The following is a 12,381-nucleotide window of genomic DNA, read 5'->3' as shown; positions in this document are numbered from 1 at the left end:
ATATATATATATGCAGTATTTATGCTTTCTTCTTCAGTTCCCCCTACAACCCTGTCTCATCTTATATGACTCTATACTGTTTAAGGAAGTGACACAGCATCCTCTTGTCAACTCTATGCTGCCTTGATCAACGAGGGCTTCCTCAGAAAGCTGTCCTCTGAGCTGAGTGGACTAAACAGTATTGCTCTAAGAGCCCCATTCAAAGTGGCCCTGATTATTGCCTGTAGCACTGCAGAAAGTGACCACGGGTTGCAGTGACTACAATGCTCTGTTTTAAAGCAAATACACTGAAGCAGTGTTAACAATTAACTTCACAACTGGTGTTTTTATGTTAACCCTAGTTGACTGATTCTTGTTATTAGAGTTACATGAAATTTTGGGGGACATTTTAAATTGAAAGTAGCCATTACAGCTGGTTAGTGATTATCTGTTAACTTTTTTTTTTTTGCATAGACTGAAGAAAATGTTACATACATCTAGAACACTGTTCAATGAGTAACTACTGATTTCCTTTGAGGTTACGTCACATTATTAAAGAGAAATTCAGGAACACTGCGATAACACCTGTTTTCAGACTATGAAGTCTGTAAAAAATTAACAGCTTTATCTTAGCGTCGCCTGTTCCCTAAAAGGCTCATCTATTCATATGTGAGTGTTTTATGTGCGGAGGGGGATTTTTTAAAGATTAAACATTATCACAAAGTTGTGGGAATGTGAACTAGAACAGCAAATGATGCCTAATGATGAAGATAGCAGAACAGGTCTTATGCATCCCTGTGTCACAAGCAAAATGCCTGTAGTTACAGGCTACTACAAGATTTATATGTACAGACATAAGGAAAATTAAAGAATACACTCTCCAGGATGCATTTGATTTATTTTGGAGAACTAGTCCCAGCACTTCCTGAACTTGGAGCTCACTGTTATTTCTGTTGTGCTACATTAGATCTGTACAAATAACGACAACAATAGAATTCAGCAGACTGCCTCCTCTACAATTAGGACACGCGCACACACACAGCAACCATTCAAGAGCTCATTGCAGACATTCAATACAATGGAATAATTCCAGCGCAGAGAAATCACATATCTACTGATCCTGGTTACTGGAAAAAATTAACTAAAAGTAAACTTCTCATCATGAACTCTCCTAATTTACATTAACAGCACTGTTGCTCAAACATTAGCGTTTTTGCTCCAATTTTGACAACTTTAACACTATTAGGAGATACAGCAATTCCACCCCAACCCCCAACACAAAGCATTTTGGGGTTAAAAAGAAGTCCTCTTTAAATAGAAACTTAAGCAGGGAGGCTACATTGGCAGTTGGCACACACAGCAGCCCCACACTTTTGGGTTTTATTCCATCTCAGGTTTGCAGCAAGCATGGTAGTTCGGTCCTCTGCTCATCCATGCGTCCCCCCTGGACCCTCAGGAGGAGGGAGAAGAAGTCCTCATCATCCATGGGACCTGGAGCCCTGCTGCGCTGGTCCTCTAGCCTGCCCTGAGCCTGTGGGTCAAAACAAATTGTGAAAATGAAAGCAATGCAGTGAAAGTAGGTAAAAGGTTTGCTGCCAACACTCTTTCTCGCATTAGTGAGAAACTAACTTTTCTTCTCAGAAACAAAGCAGAAAACACCTCAGCTCATGACAAACACATCTAAACAAACAAGCTCATTGCTTACTTGTGTGGTTAGAATCATATCGTACAGATCATCTTTGGGCGCAGGAACTGGTGCAGGCTTTTTCACAGACAGGGACAGTTGTCTTATGCTCCCTCTGACACTTCTGGTCTTTGTTTTTGGCGGTGAAGACCTTCCAAGCTGTGCCCTCTGGTCCTCGAGCCGCCGTCCTTGTGCAGTGGCCACCAGGTCAAAAAACTCCTCTTTCTGCAGTGAAGTCATGGAGGAAAAGACGACTGTAAAGAAATGAGAGAGAAAAGAGCTTAAATGGTCAAAAGGCGGGGGAAAGGCAGTGGTCAGTGGTCAAGGAAAAAAACATGGAAACATGGTAGCTGAAAATTCCTGAGTCAGGGAGAATGGGTAGCTGCATTTGATTCTGCTTGTTCAACATGAGTCATAGCTCAAAAACAAATGCAAAAGTTGTATCCTTTTCCACACTTTACCATGGCAAAACAGAGCGCTTACCTCTGTTAACTGGTTTGGAGGTGTTGGGCTCAGAGTGGCACCTCCTCCGCCTCACCCCACTCTCCAGCCTGAAGGAGCAGCGCTGGTCATTGAGCCGTCTGCCCTCCTGAAAGGTGCAAAGCAGGTCATACAGCGCCTCTGGGAAGTCAGGGGTTAACCGGTGAGCCTGAGAAAACACAGGTGTGAGGGTGAAAAAGACGGAGGGAGAGAGGAATGGTTTCTGAGTGAATGGCACAGACTGTTTGTTGGCAAAGCACAAGAATCCACTCCTACGTACTCCCACATGCTCTGAAATAAAGTGGTACCTGCAGTTCTTCCACCGTGAGACTGTTTTTCTCTTGCAGTGGCTGGTGGCAAAGTGTTAAAGTCAACTGATTTACAACACAGGTAATCTCAGGGTAAGAAGAGCAAATACCAACCTTTTTGAGATCCTCTTTGTGGTCTGGTCCCCCCTCGGGTTGTAGCTCAGATGAATTTAGCTTGTTTGTGTCTGCCTCGGGGTCATTCTGTGTGGCCTTTTCATCCTCTGTGCTACAGGGTTTTTCAGTTTTTTCTTTAAGCACTTCATCCGGCTGCCCTTCACTTTTACTGTCATTTCCTTTGAGTCCATTATTTGTGCTTTCTGTTATCTCTGGTTTGTCTTCTTCTCTGGTTATCTGCTGTTTCTCCAGGCTTTGCTCTTCTAAATTTATTTCACCCGCTATTTCTTGTTGACTGTTTTCCTCTTCTGTGTGCTCCTCTTCCTTTTTGATAGCAAACTCCTCGCTACAGCTTTGTACAGTGACATCTGCACCGCTTGGCGCCCTAATTTCAGTAATACTTTCTACCAAATCTCCATCTTCAATGATGACAAGAGGCTCCAACAGCTCCTCTTCAGCCATTTCAACTTTGATATCTGTGTTGTCCAGTGGTCTTTCTTACAATCCTTATGATCCTTGTGAGAAAACAGAAAGAAGCTGGAGGTGGATAAAAAAAAAAGGTGATCCAAAATATCAGAATTCAGTTAGTACTTAAAAAAAAATACCATAAGGAAAAACACGACATCTATAAACACTGAAACTTAAAAGCATGATGAGTACTGCAGAGCTGCTGTGCCTTTCTTTTGAAACAAAACATGTGAGAAACCAGTTTGACAGGTTTCAGCATGTGGGCAACAGATGTTTAGGCAGAAATTTAAAAGAAACTTGAAGTCACAAACTCCTCCCAGCTATGTAAAACGTTCGACTATGTGATCACAAATGTCAGGGTCTTGTTGGTAGGTGATCACTGTTGTGTATTTTCCCAAACAGTTCAGTCGAATAATTCTTGTTGACAGATCACATTGTTATTTCCCCCCTAAAGCTACTGTCTACCACAAAGTGATTTAAATTTCAGTTAATTTTTGCCCTTACCTTTTCGTTCGCCTCGTTTCCTTTTATCTTCTCAAAACATCATCTTTCAAAGTCTTGATCCAGTGAACACAGCATTTTTGGCTTATCACTCGTCCTGTCAACGTTTTTATTAAGAGCAAAGAAGAAAAAAAGAAAATCTGCTAGTTTCACATGCCGTCGTGATGAGCTCTCGCCTTTTCTATCTGCCCTGCTACCTTCTGTCTTTCTCTCATCTCATCTCTTCCTGTTCCTCTTACCACAGCCCACCCCTATTTACTCGGCCCATATTTGACAAGTCAGGTTGGCATGAAATATTACTGTTAAAAGCAGAATCACGCTCTATATGTGTGATGTGTGTGGTTAATGCAATCATGTCCCAAAGGAAAGGTTTTATAATGCCCATGTACACTTGTTAAAGCAGCTGCTGCTTTAACTGCTGCTCATTTGGTTATGTTAACCCCAAGTGCAGCATGTTGAAACAGGCGCAGTTTTTTTTCTTAACTCTCTGTGGTTTTCACATCCTGTTGACTTGCAGCTAAAACGAGAAGTAGACTCAGACAAGTAAGGGAAGCTGTCTAAGCGAGATTATTACTTGAAAAACAAGGCTGAAAAAGAAGTTTATTTTATTTGAATGCTTCTGTTAGTGCTTGTAGCCACGTTTTTCATTCTAAAAAGAGAAATAAGTTAGGAAACTAGGGAATATCACATTTAATTTTTTTTTTTAAGTTAACACGTGAGTATCATAAGAAATATGTGGCTGAAAATGAAATGTGCAGCTCTAGTAAAACCCAAACTTGATTAGACAGAAAATCTGCTTAAATAGCCAGAATCAAAATAGAAAAAGAGAGGTTTTCCAAAGGCAAAACATTTTAGAGCCTATTTAGAATAGTTAGCCTTTACACACACGTCACCTGTATATTCTTTTAAGGTAGTTATACAAAAAAAAAGAAAGTCTCTTTCTTAGCCTAACATCTCCCACACAAGATGAATCTGTTTGCCCCAGATTCAGTTTGTTGGGATCTGGAGGCCCTATCAAAAAGCCACATAAACTACTTTTGTATAATTAAATGTCATTTCTTTGTTATCCACCCACGCACATGCAACCACCCCCGCGCACTTCTGCTTTGTGAAAATGCAGGGAGTGCAGATGTTTTGCTGTTGTGGTTACCTTTAAACCAATAGTGCTACTCCACCGTACCCACAGCGACGCTTTGTCTATCACGCGCTGCACTGTGCATGCACATTTTGCACCGTTTCCTGTCAGTCGCTAGGGGACCCAACTCTGTGCGATGTCTCTGGTCTGTGTTGTGTCTGTGAGCACAGTCGGGCAGCAGTCGTCGCCACTGTGCGTCGCCGAAGATGTTGCAGCAGCAGCAGCCTCTGACGGGCAATGGGCCATCCAACGGCCGGGGACTCGGCGTGAGTGGCCACCCCGGGATGCACGCGCTCAACTCAGTTCACCAACCCTCCCAGCATCGGCCCGACGGAGCGGAGTCGGGCCTCGAGGGTACAGAGAACGGACATGAAACCCGCAGAGATATTGGGGACATACTGCAGCAGATAATGACTATCACCGACCAAAGTTTGGACGAGGCACAAGCAAAGTGAGTCACAGCTATGCTTTCTTTCTTTTTAAAAATTGTTATTTAGTGGTATTGCCGCTGCAGCGGTATTTTGTTGTGCTGCTTTGTCGACTCCGTCTCGCAGTGACAAAGTTTCCTGAACTTCACTCTATTGTTTAGATTATTCAGCTAGAAGCTAGCTAATTAGCTGGACTAATGACATAAAGTTGCTTTTGGTGTAACCTGTACAGATTCAAACTCACATGCCAGTGTTTACTGTTTCTGTGCTGTAAGTTAGGAACACGCATTTCTTTCAGCAGCGGCTGTTATAATATGTAGCTTTTGTTAGCATGCTACGCTAACCAAGGCTAACAAGCTAATGCTAAAATAGGTAGCTAAGGACCGTGCCGATATAAATGTTAACACTGCGCTACAACACGGGTTATAATTTAATTACATAGTAAACAACTAAATATACTATCTAACATGTTGGCTGTCATATGCAGACATACTAGCAGTGAAAGGTTACCCCCTTAACTATCAGCTAGCCAGGAGCTAACGTTTGCTAAATTAGCTCGGCTAAATGTTGTCACTTTGTGATTTCTGTTTTTGTTTTGGTCGATTTGCGTACTGTCATTCTATGCCTTTGTTTACAAATAGGCTGGTAGGTCATGTTTGTTCTTTTTTATGTGCAGGAAACATGCGCTCAACTGTCACCGAATGAAACCCGCTTTGTTCAGCGTTTTGTGCGAGATCAAGGAAAAAACTGGTAGGTTTCTGCTCTATTTGCAGGAGTTTTCTTGTGCTCTCTGTCAACAGCCATGGCTTTAATTTTGTTTGGGAGCGTTATTAGACTGTGTTGACATTCTGTCATCAGGAACCAATAAAGTCATAAACAATCTGAATGGCCAAGTAAACACACAGACATAGTTTTTATACTTTCAGAGTTAAAAGAAAAATAATCCGACAGCCCTCTTAATAAATGCTTATTGGAGTATAAGTGGACTCAAATGACAACAGCTGGACAAACATAAGGTACAATTGCTACAGTGCAGTATATTATAGTCATATCAGGTTGCTGTCAGGACTATATTATCTTTAAGCTGCCACAAGGACTGATAAAGTAAATTGTTTCTTCCTCATTCTACATCACCTGTATTGACTTTGTATAGATTACTTCGTAATAAGCTAATTTTGTATTATATTTAGTATTCATGATGGGGAGAAAAGGGTAGTTAAAATAGTTCAAAATGTTTTATTTTTAAATAATAAATATATTTTATTTTTAAAAATATTTTCTACTTAGCTGTGCGCCTTTTTGAGTAATGCTTAACTTATTGCGGGTTGAGGGTTGTTTTTATTTTATTTAAGCTGCTGTGTTATATGTTGTGTCTAATGTTTTGGCCATGATAACACAGGAATTTTCCAACTTTTTCTTGGGATAAATAAAGCTGATTTTATCGCATTTTATATGCATTATAACTTCAAATTCTACATCGAAGCATAGGGTCAACTCACTGCATTCATTTATATAACAGAAGGGCGATGAGTAATCTTTCATTAAGATTTCACTTATAGTTGCACTTTAAAACCAGCAAAAAACTAGATTCTTCTAAATTCTTCTTGTAAATTTTTATCTTTCAAATGAACAAATTAGGTTATTTATGACCTCTGGTGATAAACTGGTGATATAGTTTAAAGACTTTGACTTTATTGTAATTGTCCCCTTCCAGTCATTAAACTATAATCTTTGAACCATAAGTGACAGATCTAGAGTTGCAAGATATTTTACAATATCTGTCATAGGGTAAAGGAACCTGTACAGGTATGATGAACACTTAAAAATAACTAGGTTGCACCAAGGTACAGTCTGAAGTGAAAATGTTATGAGAGTGATGCACAAAAAAAAACGAGAGCACACAAAAAACTTCTTATCTATTTCCAAACATGGTTCCATCATTATTTTGTTTTTGTTTTTTATGGTTCATTATTTGTAAAGGCTTTGGTTTAAGAGAGTTGCGAGTCTTTTACCTTCAAAACCAAGAGACTTTTGTCTCATTGACAGGCCTTTCAATGAGGAACACCCAGGAGGAGGAGCCTCAAGATCCTCAGTTGGTGCGACTGGACAACATGCTGCTGGCGGAGGGCGTAGCGGGGCCAGAGAAGGGTGGCGGGGCTGCTGCTGCTGTTTCTGCTGCCACCAGCTCTGGGGGGATGTCACCTGACAGCTCTCTCGAGCACTCCGACTACAAAAGCAAGTTGAGCCAGATTCGCAGTATCTACCACACTGAGCTGGAGAAGTATGAGCAGGTATTGTGTCGCAACAGCAGCTTAGCACTGACATTGCCTGTACGTGCTTGCTTGTACTAGAGGTACCTGGAAGCAATGTTGTACACTGGCATGCTAGATCAAGAGTTCACAGCACATAACTTTGCTTCAGGGCGGATTCATTCCTTTCCATTTGTGTCAGGTATGACTCAGTAAATCTTTATGTTGAGAGGCATTTTAGGCTTATTAGACCAACAAGCTCCACTGAAGCCCTACTTGTGAGCTAGTATCAAAGAGAAAATTAGATCTGCTATAAAATCCTCTTGAATGCAACATACAATTAAGTTCCTGAAACACAAACCTTTGCCCTATACTTAAGATTAAGGATATGCTGATATCAGTCAGGGGTGTCTATCTGACTGTGGTCATGTAGTCGAAAAACTACTCCAAGGCAACCAATACCACCCTCCAGCAATCAATATTAGTTCATAGTAAAATGAAGATTTAAATGTTTTAGAGTTTTAAGAAGAAAACCAAAAACTATGCAAAGTATACTCTGTCACATTTTCAAAGGCGGATTTTTTACAACATTTAAGAACAAAGAGAGCGGCATATTCAAGGAGACCAAGTATGAGATCCCAGTCATCACCTCGTCATAAAAACTGTACTTCCAAACTTGTGCCCATCAGCAGCTAGTTGCAGGACTTTCCGCTGACATTTGTAGTAGAACTGCCAGGTAGGGGTGGGCGATATATATGATAGAAACAATATAAATTTGGCCAACGATAGAGATTTTGACTATATCGCTCTATTGCGATAGCGCATGTTGATGATGTCATCAAGCTACGCCTGTTTTGGTCAAAAGCATAACAGCGGCTACAACCATTATCATCTACAAATTATGCCAGGCGACAGTCATAGCAAAGAGATGAAGCACTTTTGAAATATGGGGAAAGCCAAAAACTGCGCTTCCTCCACTTCCGTAACATTGATTCATTAATTTTGAATTCTCTCGCTGCTGCTCTATTCCCATGTTGTTGCAGTATATTAATAACTAACCTGGTATTGTGGATGAATGATCTCAGATGTTCTCCTGACTGAAGTTTGGCCCGTGTATAGCATCCTGCTATGCGATTACATTTGTCCCTGACCACCAGAATCCCTCACGTTAACTTTTATCGAGTGGGAAAAAAAGTTGGGGTTCATCCTCCAGCTTCACCGTGCTAATGTTATGCTAACATAGCTGTGTCGCTAGCAATCACGTAGCACAACATTATATACCAGGTAGTCCAACTTCAGTAACCCTGCGAACGCCACTGCTGTTTAGTTTCCTGTCTTCATTTATGTTGGAAGTGGTAGCAGAGCTGTACGTTTTAATTAGTTTCAGAAATCTCCCAGTCAGAACATGGTATGAAATGTTTAGGTGGAAACTAGCGAGCTAACTTCTAACTCCGTTAAATTTAAATTCTGTTTTGATGGATGCCTGGATGTTAAACTTAATTGTTACACCTGGTAAAGCAGCAACGCTGATGATTTTATTAAAGATGAAAGAATTTAGACTGTTTTTAACTCTCAGTGTTCGTTTGACTTTGGGAACTGAAGCGGACGGAGTTTTGGACCCAGATTACTCCGCGAAGCAACTCACTACGGCAGCCGTAACCCATATGGAAAAGATATATATAAATCTTATAAAGTTTTTATCTGTCTTGTATGAAAAGCATACAAGAGTGAAAACACATATAAGATCCCTTGAAAAATTATATAATGAAACTTGTATGTTTTGTATACTTACTAAAAAAATATATGAAAGTAATGAGAAAGTGGCCACTTTCATGAGTAAATCATATATGTTTTTACTATTTCTTTTCCATATGGGAATGCTCTGACAATCCATCAAACATTTTTAACAGATTTCTGCACGCCAAAATCGGTTTGAGGTCAGTAAGCACAACCAGAATTCATACATAAGGCACACTCGATTTTTGAGAAAATTAAAGAATTTTAAGTGTGCCTTATAGTGTGGAAAATACGTTATACAGAAGAAAAGAATATATCGTGATTATATATCGTTACCGCACATGCTCCTACTGCCAGGACACATAAACTGCAGAGTAGGTTTAGGAGTATCAGGGTTTGCACTCTAGTTTAAAAAAAGACAGGTGTGTTTGATAACACTGGTCAGCAGTTTTTCAGAAGTTTTTAATGGCTGTTGTTTGCAAAATAATTTTTTGTTTTTCAAGTTTACAAGTTTTCACATTTGTCAAGTTTTGTAAACTTATATCTTGTTATGTTTATGGTGGTATCTTATGATAATAGCTTTCTTCATTATGTAACCATTTAAAAATAGAGGAGCGTTAATATCAAACATTATGTTAGAAAGGATAGTGAAGTGATTACTTTAGTTGAAAAGAAAACACTGAATTTATTTAGAGCCCACTATGCCAGACTTGGTCACGATGGATTACTATGGAGAAATGTCAATTTCATCAGTTACCCAGAATATTATGAAATGTAGATATGTTGGTTTCATCACTTCACAGTGAAGTGTCAAAGTTAAATATCAAAGTATTTAGCTGTGTAGGACCCTAATAGATGAAATGTGGAGATTATATACATTTTGGTCACAGTCCTCTTAGGAACATATTATGAAAGAAATTAAACTCTTACCTTTTTGATATTTTAATATGCTTTTAAAAACGCCCAAATTCAAATTTGACACTTCGTACTTGATACATTCCATTTTTTCAAGTCCAGTTTGAAATCAGATGAATAGTTTAAGAAAAGCGGATATCTGAAAATCACCACTAGATTTGAGCCATTTTTTTTCCAACACTTCATGGTCATAATATATTTTAGTAATATATATGGTTTCAGTTTGTGGTCTTATATCTGACTTTGCAGCATATCATGAAAACCAGAGTCCACCAATTATTTTAGGCATCAGTTTCAGTTTCAGCAACTCAAAATGAGTAATGTTTGACTATGTTGCTTTTGGAAGCGTTTGTTTGTAGACCAGTGCAATATATGCTTTTTGTTATAGCCAGAAAGTGAGAAGCATTGGATTAATAGAGGTGGATATTAAGATAACACCTGTTTAAAGTCTTCTGTTATGAAGACTTAAACTATTACTATATTTACTGCATTGTATATTAGCATATTGTATGTAATATAATATATTAATATTGATTCCTTGTCAGTAGAAGAACAGAATCATTAGTGTAATCCCAGATAACACCATTAGTAATAACCACATGTTCATGACAATTTGTTGCAGTGCACAGAGTGACCTAATAAAGAGGCCACTAAGTGTGCGTGCTTACCAATAAGAACAATTGTCGTACCAATTATCCTTATTATCAATTAAACTGTTTTTTTTTTTCAACATAAAATTGTCTTTCCAGCTAGAAAATATCATAATTAACAGAAGTAATGAAGTTTTATAAAATAACACATGTATAGCGGCTTCACTTCTCTCCTTCATTGTGTTTCGTCTTGCACCACCTTTCACCAGGCGTGCACAGAGTTCACCACCCATGTGATGAACCTGCTGAGGGAGCAGTCGCGCACACGGCCTGTGACTCCACGGGAGATTGAGCGGATGGTGGCTATCATCCACCGCAAATTCAGTTCGATCCAGACCCAGCTGAAGCAGAGCACCTGTGAGGCGGTCATGATACTGAGGTCCCGCTTTCTAGATGCCAGGTGAACATTGTAGTTTTTCTTTCTTTCTTTTTTAAGGTGACCTGTTATGGTTTATTAGGTCATATAGAATGTTGCACTGATAGATGCTTACATTAAATGTGACCAAATTTTAATTAATGGAGTTAGTGTTTGTGAAAGTAATCCCTGCAAGTTACCAGCTCCAGTTTCAGACTGCTTTAAATGATCTGTTTCAAGCAGTTTTTCTCCTCATGGATGGTATGATTTCAGAAACTAATGTCGTCGCCCCCAAACATCCTTTTTGAGCCAGGAAACCTCTGTTCACTGTGTTCTAACCCTTTTTCAGACGCAAGAGGCGCAACTTCAGCAAACAGGCTACAGAGGTCCTCAATGAGTATTTTTACTCCCACTTGTCTAACCCATATCCCAGTGAAGAAGCCAAAGAGGAACTTGCCAAACAGTGTGGTATCACCGTCTCTCAGGTGAGCATGCTTCAAGAAACCAGGAGAAAGGAAAAGTTGTGGGTGTCCGTGGATTCATATACCATGCATTTACTCTTCAACTGTTACAGGCAGGATTTTAAAGATTTAAATTTAAAAAAAAAAAAAGAAGTAGTGACTGATTTCTGCTTAGGTGACCTCAAATACTTACAATTTGTATTAAGCTGTTTGAAATGGCTACTGGAGGTTTAAGAATGCTTCTTCAAAATGTGGTCATTTTAATGATTACCTTTTATTTTTGGAAGGTCTCCAACTGGTTTGGCAACAAGAGAATCCGCTACAAGAAAAACATTGGCAAGTTCCAAGAGGAAGCCAATCTCTACGCCATGAAAACAGCCTTGGGAGCTAGACAGGGCGATGATTCCCCACACACTCCCAATTCCACAGGTAACTAAGAAAATGACATGAACAGTAAATGCCTACTTGCCTTTAGGCGATAAACTCAGTTGTTAAGCCCTTCTCTGGCCCCTGATTCTCCACGCCTACATGAGTCATGCCGATATGTCTGATGATTAATGACTTGTTTATTAATGGTCAGGTAACAGTAAAAACCCCTTGGATTTCTTTATGGTGAATTATAAAAAGATGTCTGTCACAAATGACTATCAAGGTTTGTCGTTCTTCAGGGTCAGGGTCCTTCTCTCTGTCCGGATCAGCTGACCTGTTCCTCGGGGTTCCACCTGTGAATGGTGAACAGTCTGCCTACCAAATGGGAGTGCAGGTATTTACATACGTTTAAATATTAACTTGTGCTTCTCTTGTATTTTTTTCCTTTCTAATTAGGAACTTACCGTATTTTCACGACCATAAGACGCACTGTACTAAAAGGCGCAGTCTCAGTTATGTGTGCCATTACTGTATTTAACACACACACA

General features: G+C 39.6%; 2 protein-coding genes across 3 annotated transcripts in view; one reads left to right on the top strand and one right to left on the bottom strand.

Annotated features, from left to right (window-relative positions):
* Positions 1–858: 858 nt before the first annotated feature.
* On the bottom strand, positions 859–3,780 carry gpsm3 (G protein signaling modulator 3). 2 transcript variants are annotated; one of them, XM_005744040.1, is made up of 5 exons: positions 3,538–3,780; positions 2,566–3,102; positions 2,147–2,312; positions 1,685–1,917; positions 859–1,510 (listed from the first exon to the last, which is right to left on the bottom strand). In XM_005744040.1, exons 2-5 carry the CDS (start codon positions 3,025–3,027, stop codon positions 1,370–1,372), a joined length of 1,002 nt encoding a protein of 333 aa, XP_005744097.1. In that variant the 5' UTR covers positions 3,028–3,102; positions 3,538–3,780; the 3' UTR covers positions 859–1,369. The 2 variants fall into 2 exon arrangements, with proteins under 2 accessions (XP_005744097.1, XP_005744098.1); XM_005744041.1 differs by having other exon boundaries at positions 2,566–3,080.
* A 929-nt stretch (positions 3,781–4,709) lies between these two features.
* The window catches only part of pbx2 (pre-B-cell leukemia homeobox 2), a 10,832-nt gene continuing 3,160 nt past the window's right edge, over positions 4,710–12,381 (top strand). Inside the window, exons 1-7 of the mRNA XM_005744039.2 lie at positions 4,710–5,120; positions 5,774–5,847; positions 7,144–7,388; positions 10,858–11,048; positions 11,353–11,488; positions 11,752–11,893; positions 12,133–12,227. Coding sequence (XP_005744096.1) covers positions 4,876–5,120; positions 5,774–5,847; positions 7,144–7,388; positions 10,858–11,048; positions 11,353–11,488; positions 11,752–11,893; positions 12,133–12,227 — 1,128 coding nt within the window. The 5' untranslated portion in view covers positions 4,710–4,875. The remainder of the gene's footprint in view (positions 5,121–5,773; positions 5,848–7,143; positions 7,389–10,857; positions 11,049–11,352; positions 11,489–11,751; positions 11,894–12,132; positions 12,228–12,381) is intronic.

The sequence above is a fragment of the Pundamilia nyererei genome, unplaced genomic scaffold (assembly GCF_000239375.1).
Source record: "Pundamilia nyererei isolate P.nyererei 1_Seehausen unplaced genomic scaffold, PunNye1.0 scaffold00138, whole genome shotgun sequence".
Classification (NCBI taxonomy): domain Eukaryota; kingdom Metazoa; phylum Chordata; class Actinopteri; order Cichliformes; family Cichlidae; genus Pundamilia; species Pundamilia nyererei.
The sequence above is the reverse complement of the archived record's forward strand: the minus strand, read 5'-3'. Positions and strand labels throughout refer to the sequence as shown.